Source organism: Crotalus tigris, unplaced genomic scaffold (assembly GCF_016545835.1).
Source record: "Crotalus tigris isolate CLP2741 ecotype Arizona unplaced genomic scaffold, ASM1654583v1 scf7180000017628.32516253702:7417878, whole genome shotgun sequence".
Taxonomy (NCBI): domain Eukaryota; kingdom Metazoa; phylum Chordata; class Lepidosauria; order Squamata; family Viperidae; genus Crotalus; species Crotalus tigris.
Window position 1 is genome coordinate 4,482,484 of NW_024096523.1, and position 25,997 is coordinate 4,508,480.

Here is a 25,997-nt window from a genome sequence, read left to right on the forward strand (position 1 = left end):
GGCATGGAAAGTTGTGAATAAAATGGACTGCAAATCTGTCCCAAAGGTGCTTTTTCAAAAGGCAACAGACTTTGTTTTTTCCCTGAAGATGTTTTGCTTCTCATCCAAGAAGCGTCTTCAGTTCTCAGTTGGATGAGAAGCGAAACACCTTCAAGGAAAAACAAAGTCCACTTGCCTTTTGAGAAAGCACCTTTGGGACAACTATGACCTGGGTGACTGAGAATCTCCAAAGATAATCTGGCTCATTATAAGACAATTGCTTAGCTTCTAGCCCTGCTTCACTGGGGCTACTTTGCTACATCAAGGCATCTTTACTGGAGGTGGAATGTTCTAAAGGCAGCAAAAGAACAGATAGACTTATTCATAAAATCTTGAGCAGAAAAGAATTTACTGTCCCCAACTGGATGAGGAACTGAATTCCTCTGTCCTGAACTAATGTCGTCCTTTTTCAAAATTAGGAATGTTGCAAAGAGCAAGTTGGTCATTCTCCCTTCCCCATTTCAGTCAGATATTAATTGGAAACCTTGGCTGTGGTGGTGGGGACTGTTTTGCAGAATATTGCTGATCCAGCCACAGGAAAAGGCAGAAGAGGAAATACCCTTTCCTTCTCAGTAGGACAAGAAATCCATGCCTCTCCCTTCCTATTCCTTACTTACTGTGAGTTAAAAATATTTGTGTTCCACTTGACAGCAGGACTCCAGGCTCAGTGTAAATCAGTGTTTCTCAAGCTTGACAATTTTAAGGCATGTGGACTTCAACTCCCAACTCTGGGAGTTGAAGTCCACATGCCTTAAAATTGTCAAGGTTGAGAAACACTGGTGTAAATGAACTCAGGATAGGAGAGATCTGGAGAGGTAGTGATAAAAACTTTCTCCCCCAGTTTCTTCTTTCATTGTGATAGGATGGAAATGAAGAATCACTCTGCTTCTCTTAGCTTGCTCACAGCTTTGGCAATACATCTGGGATGCAGCATGCATCTGTGAGATTCACACAACCTTGGTTTCCTTTTTAGCTAGCCCAGGGTTTTTCCAGTGGCACCACCACACATCCTAAGAAGGAAGAACAGGAGCCTTGAAATGCCATTCCACACTTTGAACACCTGCTCAGCAGGCTGAGCAGACTTGGGTGGCTGTTTGTCAACTTTTCCCTACTCAGAGAATGAAGTGCGTTATATTTATAATTACATTGGAGTAATTTTTAAATCTACACCTATAAATCAGCATTTATAAGCTCATGCAGATTATGTAACCTGCATTTGAGGTGATGTATAAGTCACCATCCAAGGAAAAGAATGCACACCTTCTGCTTAGTGGATTGAAAGCATTGGCTCTTCTCTCCTTAATTGTTTCCCTCTTTGGGACAAGGTACTGTAGTTTCCAATTGAAGAGGTGTAGGCACTTTGGATCGGTTCTTATTTTGAGTTTATTTTCTAAACTATCTTCCTGGCCACTACCACCCCCCCCCCTCCTCTCTCTGTTCTCTTCCCTTTGGTGCAAAGAACCCATAAATACATAAACAATCCATCTCTCTCATCAGTTTTAGAAATTCACATAGAGACCACAAGAGAAGCCATTGCCTGTATATGTGCCAAGATAATTTATTCAGCCGCTGCCTTCATTTCCTCCTTAAACAGAAGCTGGAAATTCAGAAACACAGCACAATGGCGTGTATTTTGTTGGGGCTAGTGAAAATGATACAGGCATGTGATATACACAGCACTGGAGAATAGTGTGTAACGTCACGCTCTAGTTACACTGAGAGAAAAACGAGCAAGGGTAAATAGAGGACTGCTTGGTGTTAAAATGACTAAAGTGGCATAAACATTTGGGGAAAAAATGAAGGAATGAATAGATGAATAAATATTAAAAACAGAAAAACATAAACTTGCAGGTACATGTTACAGCATGAGGCTGAGTTTTATTATGATAGGAGTTTCTTATTGAAAACATGAACCTACAAGAGTCTATTTACGGTTTGAGACTAAGTTACAGAATTTAAAAATACAGCACACGGTTAAGACATGCATATGTGCATAAGTAACAATACATCTATATACTACTAAAACTCTATTTCTCTGTTTGCAAGCTTCAGTTGAGGAAGTGAGTACATCATAGGGCAACAGTTTTTGAATCAACATACCTGAAGTGGGCTAACTCAAACAATGCATCCTAATCTGGATCCCATTGCTCCTATGGACTTGAAATTTGGCAAACTTGTGGCTGTTTCAGCACTGCTGTGTTGCCACACCCACTGCCCTGATGTGGTCAGCTGTGGTCTTGTGATCTTCATTTCCCTGTCAACTTCCACAATGAAAGTCAGCTGGAAAGCCAGCAGGAAGTCGGAGGTTCCTCCTCCTCCTCCTCCTCCTCCTCCTCCTCCTCCTGCTTTTTGCCTGCCCAGTTTCTCTATTTAGGTAAGAAATATCTTTAAAATGATGACCTGACAGGTTATGGGTTGTCTAGTACATTTATAAAAAGAAGCCCCATAAAATTAATAATTCATTGAAGGCACTAACTGGTTTCTATAAGCAAAGGCTATAAATAAAAGCTTTGCTCCTGCCTTCAAAACTCCTGGGTATGGATCATTTAGACAGAATGGCTCAATCTCATTACCCTCATAAATCCTCGTAAAGTTTATCAGACTCAGGAGCAGATGTATCAGCTCCAATTGCCACTGTGAGTACAGGGGGCATTTTAAAAGGACATGTGAAACAAACTCAGTTTCTGTCTTTGAGCAAACACATATTCGATCCTCCTATGGAAGTTTGGCATATCAACCAGCTGTCAAGCAGAGTCTGTAAATGGAATTGTAATAACTTGAATCAGGGAGGAAATAAGTGACACAAGTGAAAGTGATGCCTTGTATAAAGTGGGAGTGATCTTGGGTACCCTATGCCCAGTTTTTCCCTCTTCTAGAACTGACCTGCTCCTGGATAGCCACAGTATAAGGGGGATCATGCACTAATACAAGGAAGTACCAGATTTCTAACAGGTAGCTGACGTGTATATACCTCACTTCCTAACAATGTTTTGTTGTGATTGATGTATTGAAAACATATTTCACAGTGTCTGTTCCACATATGAGTGCACAGCAGCATGTGGAAGGTTGTACTTTGGACAATCTTGTGTTGATGCAGTGTGTTTGCAGATAATAAGTTCTCGTGTGCAGATAACAGTTTAAGAAAGTTTGTTTTTTCAAACCCAGAAAGGAATTTTCTGGTGCTCTTTCTGTAAAAGCGACATACTGTTCAATCTGTTTTGACCTCTTGATTTACTTGTGCATTATGTTATGGATGCACTTGGTTGTTTCAAATCAAGATCATGCCTTCTACTAGGTTTGTCTTTTAATTCTCTCTGGACGGAAGGTTTCTATAGCTGTCCAAGGACAGCTGATTCTTCCCTTGTCTTTTCAGATGAAGTGGTGATTGCTAACAGACCTGTATTCTTGTTTTTATGGAATAATAATAATATTAATAATAATAAAAACGTTGGAAGGTACCTTGGAGGTCATCTAGTCCAACCCCCTGCTTAGGCAGGAAACACTATACCATTTCAGACAAAAGGATGTCCAGTTTCTTCTTAAAAACTTCCATTGTTGGAGCATTCACCGCTTCTGGAGGCAGGTTGTTCCACTGGTTAATTGTTCTAACTGTCAGGAAGTTTCTCCTTAGTTCTAGGTTGCTTCTCTCCTTGATTAGTTTCCATTCGTTATGTTATTGTCTTTGGGATTTTAACCTTTGAGTCAAATTTGTGATACGGGCAGCTGTACACATTGTCTAAACAAACAACCAAACCAAGAAATAATCCAAATCATGAGTAAGAACCAATTCCTGTTGGAGTAGTGTTGAGCCTTCAGTGAACATTGTCTAGACCAGACTTGGGCATTTTATGGCCCCAGGCCACATCCGGCCCTTTGGTTGTCCCTGTCTTGCCTGTGTGAGGTCAGTCAAAAATTAGAAATCAAATGTAAATTAGACATAACATGTATTCTTACCAGTAGCAGCTAACCAAAACCATGTAATTTATTGCTTTTTATAAAACAATAAAATTAACATTGAGCAGAATTAAGTTCAGCCTATTAGTTTGACCTTCACAACAGTCCTAGTTTCTCATGTGGCTGCTTGGGAAAATTAATTGCCCTCCCCTGGGTTAGACCTTCAGTTTCCTGACATTTCACCAGCAACTGTGGTTGACATCTTCAGATGCAAGGTAGCCTGTGGACCACAGTCACTAAAACCTTGAAGCTCAACACTGCCTAACAGTTTACTGGCTGTGAAAACCCATATTAGGATGCTGTTGATTTATTGAAGCCACACATGACAAATTAAATGTCATTAAAGAAAGAATCTGAAAAGCTAGTTCTGTGTTCACTGAACTGTCTGACACTGAGTTTTATGGATCAAAGAACCCATGTGGAAACTTGAATTTCTGCAGTAATCCTTCTTATAAAATCTCATAATCCTCTCCCCCCCCCCAAGTGTACTGAAAGCAAGGTGCCCCTTTTATCATAAATCCCCCATGGGATATTAAGAAAGCAAAGACACATATTTCACAAAAAGTATGGATATTTCTCTTTCTGGCTTTATGAATCCCCTGACTCCTGCAGAATATTTCCTGCTAAATTTCCATTTAGGCATAAGACAATAATAAGATTATAGAAATAGATATTTCTTAAATTGGAGTAATCAGCAATATTACACATCAAAAACTCCTTTATTCCAAAACCCCCTCTGAACTGGAATGATAACTAATATTTCACAATGGCATAATTCCATTAAATTTCACTGTTGGGAGGCTGGATAGGCTTTGTTCAAGGCCAAACACAATGTAAGATTAATCAAGCTCCATAGCTCTCCATATCCCATATTTCTCATTTTGAACTGTTCTATTTTTTAACTAAAGCTTATGGTGCATGGGTTTCCCCTCCCTCCTCTCTGTCTACTCTACTGTATTCCTGATTTTTAACAATGAGCAGAAGTTGAACAGAGGGCAAAAGACTACTTCAAACATTAAACACTTCAGTATAAATATTTTATTAACAATGATTCAACCTTCACAAGTTATGCATGTCATCCCTGCTGCATGATCCTTCCTTCCTTCCTTCCTTCCTTCCTTCCTTCCTTCCTTCCTTCCTTCCTTCCTTCCTTCCTTCCTTCCTTCCTTTCTCCCTCCCTCCCTCCCTCCCTCCCTCCCTCCCTCCCTCCCTCCCTCCCTCAATTCCTTCCTTCCTTCCTTCCTTCCTTGAAATCCAGAATCACCTTCTACATAGACTGTATCCCCTACTTTCTTTCTTTTTTCTCTCAGCAGTTTGTAAGAGATTTATAGAAACATTCACATATAAGAACATGCTCCCAGCTATACATGTACACAGACACACATTGGAGGCATGTGAAATACTCAGAAGTATAGAAGTATCACCTTTGTTTTACCTGCCCTGTTTTGTAGCTTTACCATAAAAACTAGCCAGCTGAGATCAGCTCATAAATTTGGGATTTTACCAAGGCATTTGTGAATCTTCAGCCATTTTAGATATTCTAAATTCCTAGTTAGGTGGGATTTAATATATATTGGGAAAACTGAATGCACACTAACTATACATTAAAAGTGGAGGATGATTTCATCTTTGGCCCTTGGGTTTAGTCAGGAAGAAGAGACCACTTGTTTTGTCTCCCTTTTGACAATCAGAAGTATCTTATTTTCTCTTCAGGTTTTTTTGGCAGGTGTCCCAAATTGTACTCATCTTTCTTTTAAAAACATTGAAATTTCACACTTGAATGATTGCACAAATCTTGGTCTAACCTCACTAGCTCTTAGTAAGTAGGGTCTTCCACCATTTCGTTGACTTGAAAAACAAGAAGGACTGGATTGCCAACCCCATGCAGGGCATGCTGTATCATGTTGTGTTTGATAATGACTATTTTTTGCTGTTAATCTTCCTCTGGATTTTTCTCATAAACATTTGGGAGATCCTGTGCTTTGCGTGACAAGCGATTGCTTAATTCCCCCCCCTCCAGATGGAGAAGAGCCAGAGAAGCCAATTCATGCTACTTTGAAAAATGGACACACCATTCCCATTGACTATTCTGGAATTGTCAATCTTGCACACTTGGAGGAAGAAACCGGAAAGAGATTGAGCCTTAAGAAGTCCAGTCCCCCTGAAGAGCCAAAGAAATTGCAGGGTGAGAAATTAAGAAGTTGTGTGTGTGTGTGTGTGTGTGTGTGTGAGAGAGAGAGAGAGAGAGAGAGAGAGAGAGAGAGAGAGAGAGAGAGAGAGAGAGAGAGAGAGAGAGAAAGTGTGAATGGGGGAAATTGTCCCAGACATAAATGTTGTTATCTATCACTTCTTAATTGTGAATATAACAAGTTTTGGGTCTTGTTTCTAAGGCACTCCCACCTACAAGCTGTTATCATAAAAGGCCTGGCCCTACCCAGTTTATCTTTTTCCATCTTACCAATTACCAACCTTGATGTCTCTTTCTACCCACGCGTTGCAAGTGAATGCCAGCCTTGGAGTTTGGGAAACGACACATACTTTTGTTTAGATTGGAGAAATAAATTAATTCCCTAGGCTCTCCAGACATGTTCCCCTCCCTTCTCCTCTGTCTTTCAATGGCAGGGCCCTGGTTTAATGCAGCCATTCTCTTCTCTGGTGCACTAGTGGAAGATAGAATTTCTAGACTTTCCAGCTATCATACTGTCAGCCTTTGGAAGTAGTCCAGATAACCAGGTGTACTAACACTATATTTATTATAAGATTCCAGTAACAGAATCTTGCACTTCTTTATTTTTACATTCAAGAAAACTAAGGAGGGTCCCTTCTGAGATGCTTCCCACATCCTTTTTCTATACCCTTTGCATGATGACTGTCTTGATTTCCCACATACTTGTCCAACACAAGGAACCAGGATAAGTTAAAAGTACTACAGTTTCATGCTACCTATACACAAGAATCTGATCTACTAACAGGCAAAGCAAATTGGCACTAAATAAAGAGTCTACAGAATTCATGGGGACTGGACTTATTTTCCTTACGGGAGTGTAGTGACTCCAAACTGATGACACATTTGACCCCGCCCTCGGGCTCAGCCTGGTCATCTCCAACAACACTATTACACATAAACAGTGGATATGTTGACTTGGGATGTCCCAAGGGCGTGATGTAATGTGGAAGAGAAGGTTGGCGTGATCCATATCTGAAATATTTGGAATAGTTCTCAGAACCAGACTTTGGGCTAAATTAGAGAATTTGCTTCCTGATTGGTGTCTTATGTATCTAATACAGGCATTATACCAAGCTGGTATAGATGCAGCAGAAAAGGTTCATTTACAGACAATATTACAGTGATTAAGGAGTAATTCTGTCCAGCTCAGGCAGTTAACCCTTTTTAAAAAATATTTCTTCACAGGACCTTTCAGCAATCACCCGAATTTGGAAACGGAGACCCATCCTGAGCCCCTTGCTCCCAAGCAGCCGCTGCTTCCTCCAAAACGACCGTTGTCGTCCTCCTCGCAGGAGACGAATGATCTGCAAACAAGGGAATTTGGCCTTGGCAACAGCAGTGCAAGGACTGTGTCTTCTTCCACAACTGCAGCTGCCCCACGGACTGCTCCTACCCCTGCCCCCCGGACTCTGCCCTCTGCTCCCACAAGTGGCCATGCTTTGGCCACTAATACTAGCAATGCCACCCCGACAAAGCAGCCCCCTGTGCCACCACCCAAGCCTGTTAATAGGAATAGCAACCCCTTAATAGGTAAGTGGCTGTTCTTTTCATCCCAACCTTCTCCCCCCCCCCCCGTTCAATTGTGTCCTTCTCCACGGCAAGTCCTAGGACACACTCCTTGGCAGTTTTCTTGGCAAGGTTTTTCCAAAGTGGTTTGCCATTACTTCTCTCCTAGGGCTGAGAGAAAAGGATTGGCCCAAGATTATCAAATTGGATTTGTGCCTAAGATTGGACTAGAATTCATAGCCTCCTGGTTTCTAACCTGATGCCTTAAACATTACATCAAACTATCTCTAGCACCCTAAGTAAGACCATCTTTAATTTTGATTTGCTGACATTTGATCTCTTTTATTCCTCCAAGACACACAAACTTTTTTTCCCAATGGTATTGTTTTCAACATGGCTATTGGTTCATTAGGTTGTCCCTTCTCTTCCAGCTCAGTAAAAAAGCTACATCATGTTTGAATACAAATATCAATTCACTTTCCTTTTACAATGTTTATATCAGTTTAAAATCTTAGTATCGCACAATAGATTGTATTACAGATGGACCTAGAGAAGTGGAAAGATATCCTTAATGTTCCTTATAGACATGTGTAACATTTTCCAGGGTATTTTGCTCTGGTTGATGCCCAAGTATAAGTCTCTCCTCCAAGGTATACTGTAGATTGCAACTCTTTTCTTAGATGTGTCTCTCAGGAGTCAGGTAGCACTTTTTTGACTAACAAATTTTAATAAAAGATATAGGATTTATCAGATGTAGAGAGTTGGCTAGACTAATGTAGAATTTAAATGGGAAGGGGATCGGTGGGGGAAAGGAAGGGGAATATAGGTTGATTAATTGGACAAACAGACCATAACTTTATTTCAGTCTTTGATCAGTTATGCTTATGCAAGTGCTGGATACATTTAAAACAGATTAACATACCTTATCAATTAGCAATTGTAATGCATTAAAAAAAACCCACTGTGTTTGTTGAGACCTTCTGAAGTAGCCTAAAACCTGTTGAAGTTTGTGAGGTCAGCTATTTCTCACATGATTGTACTATTAAAATCCCACTTTTCCAAAGCAGTCACTTTGAGGCCTTCAGTGATTGTTCTGGAAGGTTGAAATGCTCTGATATCCTTGTCCTTGAGTCCATGATGTCTAATCTGATGTCTAACTTTAAGGTGTGCAGACTTCAACTTCTAGAATTCCCAGTCACTTGGTTGGGGAATTCAGGAAATAAGCTTCAATAAGTTGCTGAGATGGAGAAACACTGCCTTAATCTCTCCATTTGGTTCTTACGTATGCCAGTCTTTCTGTTCATTCTTTTATAACCTTGAGTTACAGCAAGAAACAAAAAGCCCAAATATTCATCATATCACCTTTTTTTACAAGATTAAAAAGTCACTATGACGTGAAGGGCAAATCACAGATTTTTTTGTTCCAATATCAACCTTCCCTTCAAGAGCTGAAATTAAAAATGTCTTCTGTGGAGAGAAATGAATAAGATAATAAGATAAGTAACAATGCAACTTTTCAATGAAAGTTCTACCTTTTGAATAGAGTGCATAGGATAATGATAGTGATAATGATAGCAATAGAATTGGAAGGGACCTTGGAGGTCTTCTAGTCCAACCCCCTGCTCGGCCAGGAAACCCTGCCTATACCATTTCAGACAAATGGTTGCCCAGTCTCTTCTTAAAAACTTCCAGTGTTGGAGCATTCACAATTTTTGAAGGCAAGTTGTTCCACTCATTGATTGATCTAGTTGACAGGAAATTTCTCCTTTTTAGTTCTAGGTTGCTTCTCTCTTGATTAGTTTCCATCCATTGCTTCTTGTCCTGCCTTCAGGTGCTTTGGAGAATAGCTTGACTCTTCTTTGTGGCAGCCCCTCAAATAGTGGAACACTGCTATCATGTCACCCCTAGTCCTTCTTTTCACTAGACTAGACATACCCAATTCCAGCAACCGTTCTTTATATGTTTTAGCCTCCAGTTCCCTAATCATCTTTGTTGCTCTTCTCTGTACTCTTTCTAGGGTCTCAACCTCTTTTTTACACTGTGGTGACCAAAACTGGATGCAGCATTCCAAGTGTGGCCTTACCAAGGCATTGTAAAGTGGTATTAATACTTCACATGATCTTGATTCTATCCCTCTATTAATGCAGCCCAGCACTGTGTTGGCTTTTTTGGCAGCTGCAGCACACTGCTGGCTCATATTTAAGTAATTGTCTACTAGGACTGCAAGATCCCTCTCACAGTTACTACTATTGAGTCAGATGCCACCTATACTATACTTGTGCATTTAGTTTTTCTTGCCTAAATGTAGAACCTTACTTACTATGTTGATTACTTCCTCAGCGCCTGCATATACTAGGGATTAAAATGGGATTAAATTTATGCTAAGTAATTTGTTTGCTAAGTGTTTTTGGAACCTGGTCTTCTCTACCTTAGGTGGAGCCTGGGGAGAGTCAGATTACAGAATGCTGTAGACAAGGTCAGGGAGGAAAGCCCTACAATATTCTGAGATTACAATGCTGAAATCTGGTGGAATTTTGATAACGTGACCTTTGGGCCTTTTTTTTTAGATGTTTTACAAAACCTGAAGACCTCCCAATGTTTGCTGCTATGCTCTCCCAACTGTGCTGGTTTCAAGCTATTATATAGATAGAAGAAGAAGAGTGATCGGCCATCCAGACATGGTCTTCTGTGATTTCCATTTCTAAATTTGTAAAAATGAAAGGAAGGAACGAAGAAAAATCATGCTTGGGGGGGGGGGTGTTCATACATAGTTGACCTACTCCAGGGTCTTCAAACGTGGCCCTTTTATGACTTGTGGACTTCAATTCCCAGAATTCGTCAGCCAACGTGCCTGGCTGAGGAATTCTGGGAATTGAAGTCCACAAGTCATAAAAGGGCCACGTTTGAAGAGCCCTGACCTACTCCTTTCCAGGGATGACCTCATGTTAGTTAATGCCCCTTTGGAAAGTTCAAAATCCTACACCCCCAGCCCTTGAACATTCCCGTTCCTGCTCTAAGAATTGTGTAAAAGATTGGCCATCAAAGACATTTGGATGAAAACTGAAAAGTTGACCTGTTTCAGAATCAGTCGGATTTGTAACAAGCCATGATGGTATCCAAATGTCTACAGTACATCATGATGCAACTTCACACTCATGAAGTCTGACAGGGATATGTAAGTTGCATCTTTTGTCTCATGATGCACATGTTGTATCCTGCCCCTTGTTGCCTCCCCAAAGAGGTTCATGATCAAAATACTGTACAGGTAGTCTGGACTTACAAACATTTGTTTAGTGACCGTTTGAAGTTACTAAGGCATTGTAAAAAGTGACTTACCACCTTTTTTCACACTTATGACCATTGCAGCATCCCCATAGTCATGTGATCAAAATCCAGCCACTTGGCAACTGGCAGGTATTTATGACAGTTGCAGTGTCCTGGGGACATGTGATTACCATTTGTAACCTTCCCAGCTGGCTTCTGACAAGCAAAGTCATTGGGAGAAGCCAGATTTGCTTAAGTGTCCAAGTGATTCACTTAGCAGCTCCAGTAAGTCATGTAACAAATAGTAAAATAAGCCAAAACTCAGTTGTTCTGTCTTGCTTAGCAATGAAAATTTTGGGTTCAATTGTAGTCCTAAGTTGAGGACTACCCGTATGGACACCTGTGAAAAGCATTTCCCTGTGATATAATATGCTACAGTTTTTCAGCTGTGTCTATCAAATAGTCTAATAGTCCCCAAACCCCAATCTGTGGACTGGCTGCTGTCCATGACATGCCAGAAACCAGGCCATGGAAATAAGTGAAGCCCCATCCACAGAATGCAGGCAGCACACAAAACCACCCCCCCCCCCGCTCCACCACGGAACTGGTCCCTGGTGCCCAAAAGTTTGGGGGCCGCTGGTCTTATGCACTGATCAAAATGTGATCTGCAGAACAGTATCTCTCACTTCTGAATACAAATTTGTTCAGTTCTAGTTTATTTTCTTTCGTTAATTTTCAGTATATATTATATAAAGTGAGATCATCAGGTTGCTAGTAGATTTCATTGCATTGACGTCATGCCCAGAAATCAACCTGGAGAACAGGCAGTCCAGTTCAAGAAAGCATTGGTTACGCAGACAGTCTCTGTTCCGTTCTTTTGCTTGCCATGTAAAAAGTCTGTTTGAGCTATCAATGAGAGTGTCTCTCATAGGCTGGCTGTTCACCTGGGCTGGTTGGAAACAGGACCCCAGTGGGGAGGGGACGAGAGTGAAACCAGCAGATAGCTAACGTAGTCTAGGGAAGGGCCTTGCAATACCTGTGGTTTGAGGGTGTGGAGAGAGAGAAGAGTGACATGTAAGACAATCTTGCAAATCTACACCTGTTCCTGCTCACCTGCTAAGAATTCATTGTGGAAGTTGGGGTTGGAGAGTGATGTTGCAAGTCAGCTCCGGATGCACATGGGGCTTTTGTTTCTGACACATAAAGCAGGGACAGCAAAAACTTGTCCAGTTGTGTAACCTGCAGAGCTTTACTACCCTGGAACTCTTACGGGATGGAACAATGCAAATACAGAACGAGGAAAAGCTCATTGAGCAGAAAGCAGCTGAGATTATGTAGGGAAATGTTTTAGGTTCAGTCTTAAGACTGTGATTTTTAAACCATAAAACAGCTTGTTTGTCTTTGGCTTAGCACAGGGGTCTTCAAACTTGGCCTTTTTATGACTTATGGACTTCAACTCCCAGAATTCCTCAACCAGGCACGCTGGTTGAGGAATTCTAGGAGTTGAAGTCCACAAGTCATAAAAGGGCCAAGTTTCAAGACCCCTGGCTTAGTACATGGTGTAAACCAAGTCATTACGGGTTCTAAACCAAGCTTATTGTTGGGCACAATATGGATTATTTAACAAATCAGACTCGCTGTGTGAGTTGGGCAGCTATATAAATTTGTTTAATAAATCATAGTTAACATAAACCATAATTTAAAGTTATGAGTGAAACAGTTTGCAACTGAATGCAAAGCCCATAGCGTCAACATAACTTTGTCTTCATCCTGGCCCCACAATTCATGAGTAATCTTTTGGAGGACCTTGAGATTTGAGGTTACAAACAGGTAGTCCTCAACTCACAGCCATTTGCTTAGTGACCGAAGTTACAGTGACACAAAAAACGTGACTCACGAGCATTTTTCACCCTGACAACCATTGCAGCATCCCCAGGGTCACGTGATCAAAATTCCTATACTTGGCAGCTGTCATGTATTTATGACGGTTGCAGAGTCCCGGTGGTCATGTGATCCCCTTTTGCAACCTTCTGACAAGCAAAGTCAATGGGGAAGCCAGATTCACTTAACAACAGTGTTACTCATTTAAGAACTACAATGATTCACTTAACAACTGTGGCAAGAAAGTTTGTAAAATGGGGCAAAGCTCACTTTACAATTGTCTCATTTAGCAATGGAAATTTGAGGCTCAGTTGTGGGCATAAGTTGAGGATTATCTGTATGTATGTCTGAAGGGAATTACTTCACTGAGATAAATTTTGAGTTGTAACTGGACAACTTGTCCTGTCTAGCAAAACTGCTTCTTGTTATATTCAAGATTGCTTTGCAAGGCAGGTAAAGAGACATGTCTTACCAACTTCCAAAATGAATTTTCCTTTCCCAGTAAAACTCACGAGGTTTATTTATAAGAATTGCTTATTTAATCTGATATTTGTAAGACTACTAAAGCATTGGTAACAATTTGCACAAAGACGACAAAGTGAGAGAAGAAAGAAGCTGGTTCTTTTCATAAACATGCTTGGACAGGTAGTTGTTGATGATCATTGTGTGAAGCCAGAAACCTAGCCTGTGAAATATTGGGCAGAAATCCAGAGTTCAATGTGTAGGTGTAAGAACAGCCTAAAATTGTTCTTCCCCTCTTTTCAAACACAGGTTAATCTACCTTCAAATGTATTGTTGGGGGAATTGGGGCCAAAAAGGAACAGCATTGCAAGACTGTTCCACAGCATCCGTGGCTTGTGCCAGATTGAAATATAATACCTTTGTTGGTATATTTCAAGTATTTGTATCTTGTCTTGGGTGGGGTGGGGGAAATAAAAGCCTCATGAGATGATTCAGTGTTTTTAATAAAACAGACTTAACTGAAATCTTACTTTAGGGCAAAATAATGAAACATTACATCCAGTAAACGTGACACAGCTCTGGTTAAATCAGGAGTGTCCAATCTTGGCAATTTTAAGACCTGTGGACTTCAACTCCCAGAATTCCCCAGCCAGCTATATTATGCTGGCTGGGGAATTCTGGGAGTTGAAGTCCTCATGTCTTAAAATTGCCAAGGTTGGATATATCTGAGTTAAATGGTGAAGGTACGCAAAGCAATTAGTTAGCAGCTGAGCTGTTAGGAGGCATTTTTAACAATCTTGGTGATTTACAACTTAACAAAAGGATGTCTACCCTGTGTCTGTGAATGGTCTTCTAGGTGCTTAACATATTTGCTTCTCACACAGGTTTAAGGTTTAGAAAGGTCCTATGTTTGCAGAGCTGATCCAGCCTATGGTAAGGATTTTCATTGTCACCCAATATAATGGCTTTCTCTTCCTTTCCAGCTGAATTATCTCAGGTGATTAACAGTGGCACACCTTTGTTGAAGCCTTCACCACCTCTGCCTCCCAAGAGAGGCCTCCCGCTGAATGTACCTGCCTTGCTAGAATCAGCTGTTGCTCCCAAATCCCCTACTGAGAGGATCATGTCGTCCTATCCTTCCTCACTACCTCCACACATGATCTCAACTCTCCCTCCAGCTGGTCCTTCGCCCTCTCTGCCTCCTCACATTCCATCAGAACCCCTCAACGCTCCACTGCCTAGCTCCCTCTATGGAGCAGAGCCCCCCTTTTCTGCAGAACTTCGGATGGGGAGTCAACAAGAAAGTCTATCCATGATGGATCCAGCCAGAAGAGTGGCTGAGCGGGGGTTTGGAGAACCTCAAGGACTTCCTCGGTTGTCCCAGCTCCCACTGCACATCCGCATCCAGCAGGCCTTGACTAGCCCTCTGCCAGCAACCCCACCTGCCGAAGGCTCACACAGGGCTCATTCTCTGCTCTTCGAGAGCGAAGGCTCCAGCGAGGATAATGGAACAGTAGGCAGGACAAGGTCTCTACCTGTGACTATCGAGCTGCTGAAAGTGTGAGTCACACTTTGGTTTGCTAGTCAGAAGCCAGGCGTGGTCAGATTGCTCTCGTTTTTTGTCTTTCCTCTCAAGTGTAATTTTTTCTTTTTGTTAAAAATTAGTGACAAGTGCAGATTTAAACCATATCCCGGTAGTCCTCAACTTACGACCACAATTGGGCCCAAAATTTATGTTGCTAAGTGAGAAGTTTCTTAAGTGAGTTTTTCCCCATTTTACGACTTTTCTCACCACATTTGTTAGGTGAATCGCTGCAGGTAATAATAATAATAATAATAATAATAATAATAATAATAATAATAATAAGAAGAAGAAGAAGAAGAAGAAGAAGAAGCTGGAAGGGACCTTGAAGGTCATCTGGTCCAACCCCCTGCTCAGGCAGGAAACCCTTAGTTCTTAGTTTGTTAAGTGAATCTGGCTTCCCCATTGTCTTTGTCTGTCAGAAGGTCGCAAAATGGGACCGATCACGTGACTCCTTGACACTGTAAACGCCATAAATGTGGCTCATTTATCAAACATCCGAATGTAAATCACGTGATCTTGGGGATGCTGCAGTGGTCATAAGTATGAAAAATGGTCACATTTATAACTTTGAACAGTCACTAAATGAACTGTTATAAGTCGAGGACTAGGCTACCTGTCTAGGAATGTTCTCAGTGGAGATACTAAGTATGCTTTGTGAAAAGCCAGCATTAAGGTGACCTTCCCTGAGATCAATTATAGTGTCTGGAAATGATTAATGGTGCAATCCAGCACATGAGAGCAGGAGGGTGGAGAAGGATACCTAAAAGTATTTACAAGTGATTGATTTGTTGGCTGGGGTCATGCAATATACCCAATCCTAAGCTTTGGTAAATAAAAAAAAAACACAATTCAAAAGAAGCCATATATGATGACTAAACAGGATGACCAATTCATATCACGTGCTTAAGGCCAAGGCTGATCCCAGAATAGGCTAAACCACAAACTACCAAATTTAATTTTATCCCGGTCTTCTGCGAATTGAGAATCAAATTGCTATAAATCTAAACTGAAAGAATTCAGCTGTGTAAAGATTGGGAAATAATCATACTGATCTGTTTTGCATTTTAATTTTCGTTGGGACGGCAGACAAACATGGTGTCTCTAGGCAGTTGATATGCTTGTGCAGTACTATACAAGATTGGTTGCAAAATACAACCAAGGCAGTTTTTCACTGAAGATGCATTGTATAGAAAGGAAGAATAGATACCCACCTAAAATGAAATTGCCCTATTGCCCAAATTGAATGAGGTGAAGGGAATGGCTATAATAGACTAGACTGGAATTTGAGAATTCCCAAACACACACATACCCCCAGAGTCATGTATCCAGATGAGGTAGAGATTGTACGTTATAAGCAAATAGAGCCAGAATAAAGTAAACAAAGTTTGTTAACCTGCCCTCAAACCAATACCTGTAATGGTTAGTGAGAGTAACCCCTGTGAAGCAGAAAGAAGAGCTAAAGCCAGGACCCTCCGTAGTTCTTTGGAAAGTAAAGATAAAGAAGGGGAGAAGTACTTTCAGACTTGCAAGATTCTGTTATTGTAACCTTACAATGCCTGTAGTGTTAGTACTTATGGTTTTGGTTTCTTATCTGGAGTACGGTACTTGAAGGGCTGATAATACCACACTTACTTTCTTTTCTCTTGGTAATTTCACTCAGAGAGTGAGGTGGGCAGTACCTAAATGAGATAGATGGTAGGTAGGTAGGTAGGTAGGTAAGTAGATAGATAATAAATCGATTATAGATTAGATAAATGATAAATAGACTATAGATTATGATAGATAGATAGATTAGAATAAGATAGATAGATAGATAGACAGACAGACAGATAGATAGATGATAGACAGACAGACAGACAAACAAATAGATAGGTATAGAATCATTTGCTTGTGGAAAAATATCTCATTACGTTAAGTGAGATAATTTTTCCAGGTCAGATAGCAGACAGTGGGGACTTATCCTAATTGGGTCCTTGGCGGGGGAGTTTTTCTGTGGAGTTCCCAATACATAGGCTGCTCCTATGCCTCCAGTATTAATAGCTGAGAAAGGATCCTTTTCTTTCAGAAGAGAATTAAAAACAAGTAAATGGGCATCTTTGGATTCTCCAAACCATACATTTTCCAATCTATTGCACATCCTTATTGTTGGGATGATAGCTTCTAGAATTCAGGTCAGAACGGCTAAACGAGTTCTGAAATTTATAATATCAGATCATCTTCCTTATAACAGGGAAGGGAAGTGTCCTTATAACATTTTTAATATTACACATCGGTCATGCTTGTGATATATTAGGCTACTGTGCAGGCCATCCACTGGTCCTTTTGCTAGGGTAGTTCTAGAACTATTGATTAATGCCTCATAACAATAGTAGTTATTATATAAGGGGAATAATTGTGTGTCCTTTACTTGATAGTCCAGATGATGAAGAAGAAGAGGAGGAGGAAGATGGCTCAGGAGATGCATGTCCTTCCAATCACCATGTTTACATTGGAGAAGCCCCAATGGTTGCGGTTATTCCTAGGCTGATCCTGCAGACAGTGCAGGATGAAGACGAGGGACCAAGTGATTCGGATTCAGAGGGACCCATTTTGTACAGGGAGGAAGAGGAGGAGGAGGAAGATGAAGACGAAAGCCACAATAGTAAGAGTCTCCTCTTCCCTGCCTTTAAGATCACATGTACTCTACTTATGTCAGAACTACGGACTGGCTAGGAAAAGCAACAAAAAGTATGATTGTAATTGAACATTTTTTTTGCCCCAAATAATATATCAATCAGCCTTAATTCCCTACCACCATGGTGACGAACCTATGGCATGCGTGCCATGCTGGGCCGAGATGCTCCCTCTTCCTCTCCGCGCATGCCCAGCTTTCCGCAGAGCTGCACATGCGCAGCTCTCTGCACATGTGCAGTCTGGGAATAGGCAAGAGGCTATAAAGGGAGCAAGGTTCGGTGGAAGCAGGCACGGAAAGTGAGACAGCAGCCCTATGTGCGTCCCCATGCGCGAGCGTGCCCCTGCCCTGCCAGGCAAGCGGAGCGGCAGCATCTTCGGCAGAAGAATGTAGGCGGGCAGCGGAAGGCACAAGGAGCCCCAATCCCAGCACAGCCCCTCCTCCCCCCTCGGAAGAGCTGTGGGGCTCAGGAGCCTCCCCCCAACCCCCCCCACCCGCTGAGCAAGATGTTCTCCTGCTCACTGCCCCACCCGCCAGAGCAACATCAAGTTGACCACGCCCACAATTTCCATCATAGCCACGCCCACCCAGCACCCGGCGATACATAAGTGGGATTTGGGTTGCAGTTTGAGCACTTGGTCTCTAAAAGGTTCGCCACCATTGCCCTACCACCTGTCATGAATGCAGAACTGGAACAGAATCTAAAGATTTAGGCATAGTTGGATGTAGAGGTAGTCTCCGACTTACAGCCATAATTGAGCCGAAATTTTCTGTCGCTAAGGGAGACATTTGTTAAGTGAGTTTTGCCCCATTTTACAACCTTTCTTGACACAGTTGTTAAGTGAATCACCGCAGTTGATAAGTTAGTAACCTGGTTGTTAAGTGAATCTGGCTTCCCCATTGACTATGCTTGTCAGAAGGTCGCAAAAGGTGATCACATGACCCCGGGACTCTGCAACTGTCATAAATACAAGGCAGTTGCCAAGCGTCTGAATTTTGATCACATGACCATGGGGCAATGATTAGTATGAAAAGCAATCATAAGTCTCCTTTTTCAGTGCTGTTGTAACTTTGAACGGTCACTAAATGTTGTAAGCCAAGGACTCCCTGTATGTTAGTTTCCTTTTTTTTGTACGTGTTTCTCTTATTCTTTTTTTTTTTTTTTTTTTTTTTTTTTTTGTATTTTGGTTTGTACGCACCCAAGACTTTATAGTGCTGGGTGGTTCTCTAAAGTTGATCAAGAAATGCCTCAGTTGCTTTTGACTGTCTTGTGACCATTTGTTGTCTTGTTTTCCCTAGCGGCCCTGGCCAATAAAGTCAAGAGGAAAGACACCTTGGCTATAAAACTGGGAAACCTGGCTCCCCGGCAGGAATTGCCAAGGGAGAGCACTTTCCCTCGGAAGAGCAAGGAAGAGTGGAATGAAATCCGACAGCAGATTGGGACAACGCTAATCAGGTAGGAAGGGCTAAAGTCAGTAAAAGCCGGCATTTGGCTTACTTGCAACACGTTGTTTGGGCATTGTCCTCAAGGATCATGGGAGTACCGATAGAAGAGAATATTTGCAGCTCAAGATTGAACCGTGGGGCTCTCTGAGCTTGGTGATTTGCTTGCAGATATTTCATTACCCAACTAGTGCTGATGATGTTACCGAGTATGGTAATGAAATGTTTGCAAGAAAACCACCAAACTCAGAGAGCACCAAGGACCCCACGATCATGGCTATGTTTGCCATTATGTTGTATATAGTATGTTTAGGTGTGTGTCATGTAAGTGTTTCACTTTGAGAGCGGGCAACTAAATTTCATTTTTGATGTGTGCCGTTGTGCCCACAGTAAAAAAAATGACAACAAAAGTTATCTTATTATCCAGACCATATTCCCCAGTTTTAAAGGTATGCAGCCCTGTTACCCATTTAGATCCTGGCAGTCTTATGAACAGAGCTTTGGTCTACCTGGGTTACTAAGGACATTTATAACAACAACAACAACAACAACAACAACAACAACAACAACAATAATAATAATAGAAAAAGTTGGAAGGGACCTTGGAGGTCATCTAGTCCAACCCCCTGCTCAGGCAGGAAACCCTATACCATTTCAGACAAATGGCTGTCCGGTCTCTTCTTAAAAACTTCCAGTGTTGGAGCATTCACAGCTTCTGGAGGCAGGTTGTTCCACTGTTCCATTTATCTTTAAAGAGTATTATCCATAGGCACCACAATTTTTGCAGAGCCATAAAATTCCCATGGTTGTCTTCAGGGGAAGAGTAGTTCTTTTTTTAAAATAAGATACACGTGCAATCAGAAGTGGGAAATGGTGTCTTAATCTGGACCATGGATTGTAACAAAGTGATTTAGGGAAATCCTGATGTCGATATGCTGTTTAATGTTCTGACATTTTATATATATAGCAACTAGAATAAAGTACTTTCTGTTTGCTTTTCTTTTTGAATTAAGGCTGTTGAATGTTTGCATGAAAGGACTATAAATTCATTTCTGTTGATGTAAGCAAATCAGACTCCAATTCTTAACTTGAAGGGTTTATACTCCACCAGCTATGACTGAGCGACCTTGAGGCTCCAGGGCTTTTTTCCAACAGTTCAGGCACAACTAGAGTATTCCTGGCCCTTTACAGTGTCTTGTATCATTACAGGGGAAAGCTTTCCTTCAAGAAGATAGGATTGTGCAACATTTTGGCTTCAAGAGCAAAAACACAGTTTTGGAACAGGAGGTGGGCTCATGTAACACCTGTCTGGCAGCTCTTACAGCAGCCACACCTTTCCCAGTCATTCTGCAGCTGGGCCCCACAATCCCCATATAAACCTAGAGAAGGCTTCCCCTACATTGATTTTGCTTATTGGAAGCCAGCTGGATTCGAAGAATTGAAAACCATTGCAAGGTTCATGCCCCTACCAGAGGTAGGCAACCTTGGCTCTTTTATGATTTGTGGACTTCTATACCCAGAATTCCTGAACCAGCCATGTTGACTCAGGAATTCTGGGAGTTGAAGTCCACAAGTCATAAAAGAGCCAAGGTTGCCTACCCCCGCCCTACACTTTCCAGAGCATCTTTTTTGCCTTCAAAGCCAAAATACTTCTTTAAAAAGATGGCATTGTTATTATGACTGCTGCGAAGCCTGTTTTTGTGTACTTGCCTTTGCCTAAAACAATGTTTTTCTTTTAAAAAAATAAAAAGGCGATTAAGCCAGAGACCAACAGCAGAAGAATTGGAGCAAAGGAATATACTTCAGCGTAAGTAACGGCAACTCAAGACTTCCCTTATGCTTGTCTACCAGATAGTTAATACTCTTGTTGTACAGATACTTCTCAACTTATGATTGGGATGGGAATTTCCATTGCTAAGCAAAGCAGTTGTTAATTGAATCATGCCTGATTTTATGATGTTTTTTGCCATGGTTGTTAAGCAGATCATTGCAGCTGTTAAGTGAAGCACAGGTCGTGCTTGTTGAAAACCAGCTGGGAAGGTCAGAAATAGTGATTGCTTGACCCTGGGACATCGCAACCCTCATAAGTGCATCCAGGTTGCTAAAGCAACTGAATTTTGATCATGTGACCATGGGGATGCTGCAATGGTCATAAGAACGAGGACTGGTTATAAATCCCTTTTTTCAATGCTGTGGTAATTTTGAACCACTGCTAAACGAATGGTAATAAATGGAGGACAACCTGTACACAGTATAGAAACTGATGGGGAACTTATGATGCATGTCTCATTTTGATAAAGACATCCAGTACCTGCTGAATCCCAACGCCGTTTAGATCAAAAATTTACTGTGACGTTGACTGGGAATAAATGCACATAAATGCATAGCCCATATTTATGTATTATGAAATCTCCCCGACTAAGTTCCTAAAGTGCACAAGACTAGTCTTAGGGAAATCATTTGCTCAACATGTGCACACATACACATCTGAGGCCTTAACTAATCATAGTCCACATGAAACTAACCTGGAAAAAGATTTCAACATCTTGATTTATTTATTTTTCCTCCTCTTCGGCAGCAAAAAATGAGGCTGATCGGCAGGCTGAGAAGAGGGAAATAAAAAGGAGGCTCACTCGAAAGGTATGAGATACTCCAGATGTTCTTCCCGTTTACAGAGCAACCTGTAGGTGGTGACCCTACAGAGAATGTCACCACCTACAGAGGTGTTGCAGGATTTATTCAGCATTTATCCTGAAATGTTCATTCAGAGTACAGTGCTAAGAGCTTTAGACTCTGGCCTGCTGTGGGTCAGGAGGCTATTGCCAAGTCTGTGCTCTAGAAGATGAAAAGAATAGGAAAAATCTCAGGATAAATGGTCTGACTCCGTTCAGAGATGCATTATACATGGCTGGTTAGAGAATTCTGGGAGTTGAAGTCCATACTTCAAGTTGCCAAGGCTGAGAAACACTGCCTTAGCCCAACGCCTGCTTTGAATTTTTTGCAATGATGGGTATACAGTCAGTGTGAGCCCCAAATGGGTATATAAACTGCATTCCCCAAAGTTTCTCTATGTCTTTCCCTTTCTGGCTTTAACCACTTCAAGTATTAGACTTTCAGAACCCTGAAATGAGATTTTGCTCAATATATCTCAGCTTTCCTCAAACTGGTGCCCTCCAGAAAGAAGCATTAGGACTTCAGTTTTTCAAAAATCCCAACCATTTGGTAGTCCCAATAAATCTGAAGGCTGCTGGTTTGAGGAAATGAGACATGCAAAGGCTTATTTTGAAAATTTATCCCTGGAGATTTTAAAGGCCAGAAGGAAATGGAAGTAATTGACACACTTGCCTTATTATTGTAACTGCTATTTGCAGTGTTAGCTTGTCACTGCCGTGTGAGAATGATGGGTTTGGCATACTCATGACTTTCAAGTTAAGCCTTTGCAACCTAGTCTTGCAAAACTATAAGACTTTGCAAAGGACAATTGCACCCAAGCATTTCTGCCTTCCTGTGTTGCTGCCCCTGTGCAATGCCCAGGAAGTGTGACATTACACAGGTATCAAGGCATTGTTAGACTCACTTCCATTTGTGTAGCAGAGTACTGAGTGATGACTTTAGTACGTAGATTTTCTCTCTCTCTCTCTGCCTTTTAGCTTAGCCAAAGGCCTACTGTGGCTGAACTACAGGCCAGAAAGATCCTGAGGTTTCATGAATATGTGGAGGTAACCGATGCCCATGACTATGACAGGAGAGCAGACAAGCCATGGACAAAACTCACTCCTGCTGACAAGGTAAAAGGGCAAAGTAAACGTTAAAATTACGAAGTTAAAAACTCTCTGCTCAGCCTCCCTCTAGTCCTGCTTTTGCCATGTTCACATAATTAAGCCTCCACCTGGCCAGCTTGGTTATTAAATAATTAATTGTTAAAACCTAGAGACTGCCCAACTCCAAACAACACAGGGCAGTTTAAAGTTAAAAAATAAGAAGCACACACACACACACAGTCATAGACACACAAAATGACTATAATAACAAACCTCCAGAAAGAGGTTCAATGCCCACGCTACTCCCAGGCCTGGGAGACCCCCGTCTTCAAAGATGCTTGGAATGCCATCATGGGGAGCCATATAGATTTTTGGGAGGATGGTGTTCCAGAGGGCAAGTGCTGAAATAAGGAAGAGGTGCTTCCTGGGTCCTGCTAGGGGGCCTGGCTTAATCGAAGGAACCCAGAGCACACCTGCTCTACCTGATATCACTGCACGGCCGAAACTTTCAGAAATAGGTGGCCCATTAAATTGCCAGGCCTTTATAGGCGATAACCAGCACCTTGAATGCAGAACCAATTTAATTAATACATGTTCTAGGTTTATACAATTCATTGAACCTTTTCCCTTCCTCCTATCCTTATCCTCATCCTCATCCCCCATCCCCATCATCCTGCCCTGTCCTGCCCTTTTTTCCTTTCTCTTCCCTATTTGTTTCTTTATACTTTTTCCCCATATTAATTTATTTCCCTCACTTTTCCCCTTTAAAATTTGTATTGTTTTTTTTTCTTTTAAAAATTTATTTAATAAAAATTATATACCCCCTCCCATTCATTGATTTTCCAAAATGCTGTATTATGGCTACTAGGTGTATAAGCGATCTAGTTATACTCTTTTGTGAGCACAGGGCTGAACCTTGCTCCACTTCCACTTTTGTCCTCAGCTGACTTTTTTTATTCTCAGGACTGTTTTTAAGATCAGAGCTATTTTTAACAGCCTTTGATGCAATCCTGTCATCCTTTCCTCTAATGAAGCCCAAGCATGCATCAGAGAAAAATATATATATATATATCTTTTCTGTCACCTTTTGTTGTTGTTGTTGTTGTCTTGCAGTTTCCCCCCCTCCATCAGTTTTAGAATATCAACTTTATAAACTCCTGTAAACTATCATCTACACTGGGATGGAGAATCTGAGTCTTCCCAAATATTTATAAATTTATAACTACCCACAACACCAGCGAGCGTAGCCAGTGACAAAGGGTTGGAACTTGGTGTTCAGATAGCAGTATTTGGAGGATCCAAAGCTCTTTATTGTTAATGTATATCTGTGTTGCTACGTTAATATTAATAGCAGGGCTAAATAAAGATTTTTATCCTCTTGCTCACCACTGCTGAGTATCAAGATCCCTTCTCCCCACCGTTTCCTTCTTTTCTTGCTGCATCGCATGACCTTCCCAACCAGCTATCCTCCCACTCCTGCAGACTGATACTTCCTGAGCTAGACCCCAAATGGGGAACTGACTACTAGGGTGACCATAAAAAACTGTGCGTGGGAGGGTGTCTGTGTGTGTGTACACGTAGACACATTCATGTACAGGCAATCCTCGACGTACGGCCACAGTTGATCCTCAAATTTCTGTTGCTTAAGGGAGACAGTTTTTAAGTGAGTTTTGCCCCATCTTATGACCTTTCTTGCCACTGTTGTTAAGCGAATCATTGCAGTTGTTAAGTTAGTCACAAGAGCGTTAAGTGAATCCGGCTTCCCCATGGACTTTTCTGATCATCACGGTGGACTGTTTGGATAGTGTCAAGATGACCATGAAACTGGGAACTGATGGGATTTCTCCGCCTCTTTTATATAGGCTGCCATCCGGAAGGAGCTGAATGAATTCAAGAGCTCGGAGATGGAAGTGCATGAAGAGAGCAAGCAGTTCACTCGGTATGCTAAGAGGCAGTTGCCCAGGTGGACTCTCTCCCCATAGCAGGAGGGTCAGGTTCATGCCACACCATGGGCAGAATTTAGCTTCTGACTTGCTATATCTCCCTTATATTTAGAATAGGTTGTACTTCAGGCTGAGCTGTGGCCATGCAAGCGGCGTAGCCGTAATCAGCACCACCTAGTTTTTGCAGATTTATTTGGAAATAGGCCTGGAAGAGTATTTAAAGTTTCAGGTTTTTGGCATGTGCATTTTGCGGAGAGTCAGCGCCACTTAGAATTGTGAAGGTCTCTTATGGGACACAGAAACTGTGTAGAAGTTGATCTGAATGTTCCCATCTCCAAATCTGGACTATGTAAGAGGCTGCCTGTCCTTGGTTACATCAGCCTTTCCCATTCGATCTAGCAGAGAAGGCATTCTGTGACACCGTCAATTAGCAACCCTATATCTCAGGATATATGCCTTTTCTGCAGTGCCTTGTGGAGCATTCTTCCTCCTGAATGTAGATTAGCTCCATCTGTTTTGATGTTCTGGAAAACCCTCAAGACCTGGTTATAGCCTAGTGGTTAAAAACACCAGGCTAGAAACCAGTAATTGCGAGTTCTAGTCCTGCCTTAAGCATGGAAGCCAACTGGGGACTTTGGGCCAATCATCAGGCGACTGTGAGTTCTAGTCCGTCTTAGACATGAAAGAGGCAGCTGGGTGACTTTGAGATAGTCCCTCTCTCTCAGCAACCTCACAGGATCATTGAACTAGGGAAAATAGGAGGAAAAGGGAGTATCGCATATGTTCACACCTTGGATTATTTATAAAAATAATAAAGGCAGGTTAAAAACATCTAAAGAAAACCCCTCTAGAAATCTTGTAATAACACCTAGGATTGGCAGAGAAGTGCCATTATTATCCTCCTTTTGGCTAGGGTTGATATATTTGTTTTTATAATTTTTATTTTAATCTGGATTTTATCTCTTTATATTGTCTGTTTTTCTATGTGTTATTAAGTGATTGTTGTACCAGGGTTATGTACGTTTTGTAGGATAGATAGATAGATAGATAGGTGGATAGATAATAAATCGATTATAGATTAGATAAATGATAGACTATAGATTAAGATAGATAAATAGATTAGAATAAGATAGATAGATAGATAGATAGATAGATAGATAGATAGATAGATAGATAGATAGATAGATGAGAGTGAGGTGGGCAGTACCTAAATGAGATAGATGGTAGATAGGTAGGTAGGTAGGTAGATAGATAGATGATA

The 25,997-nt window shown here is 41.4% G+C and overlaps 1 protein-coding gene across 7 annotated transcripts in view; it reads left to right on the plus strand.

The window, feature by feature from the left end:
* Positions 1–25,997, plus strand: part of PHACTR4 (phosphatase and actin regulator 4) — a 90,607-nt gene that overhangs the window by 62,683 nt on the left and 1,927 nt on the right. For all 7 annotated transcript variants that reach the window (XM_039334281.1, XM_039334277.1, XM_039334282.1 and 4 more), the window contains 9 exons: positions 6,014–6,178; positions 7,406–7,750; positions 14,317–14,893; positions 17,333–17,559; positions 18,889–19,045; positions 20,784–20,839; positions 21,611–21,672; positions 22,683–22,820; positions 24,656–24,732. In XM_039334281.1, coding sequence (XP_039190215.1) covers positions 6,014–6,178; positions 7,406–7,750; positions 14,317–14,893; positions 17,333–17,559; positions 18,889–19,045; positions 20,784–20,839; positions 21,611–21,672; positions 22,683–22,820; positions 24,656–24,732 — 1,804 coding nt within the window. The remainder of the gene's footprint in view (positions 1–6,013; positions 6,179–7,405; positions 7,751–14,316; positions 14,894–17,332; positions 17,560–18,888; positions 19,046–20,783; positions 20,840–21,610; positions 21,673–22,682; positions 22,821–24,655; positions 24,733–25,997) is intronic.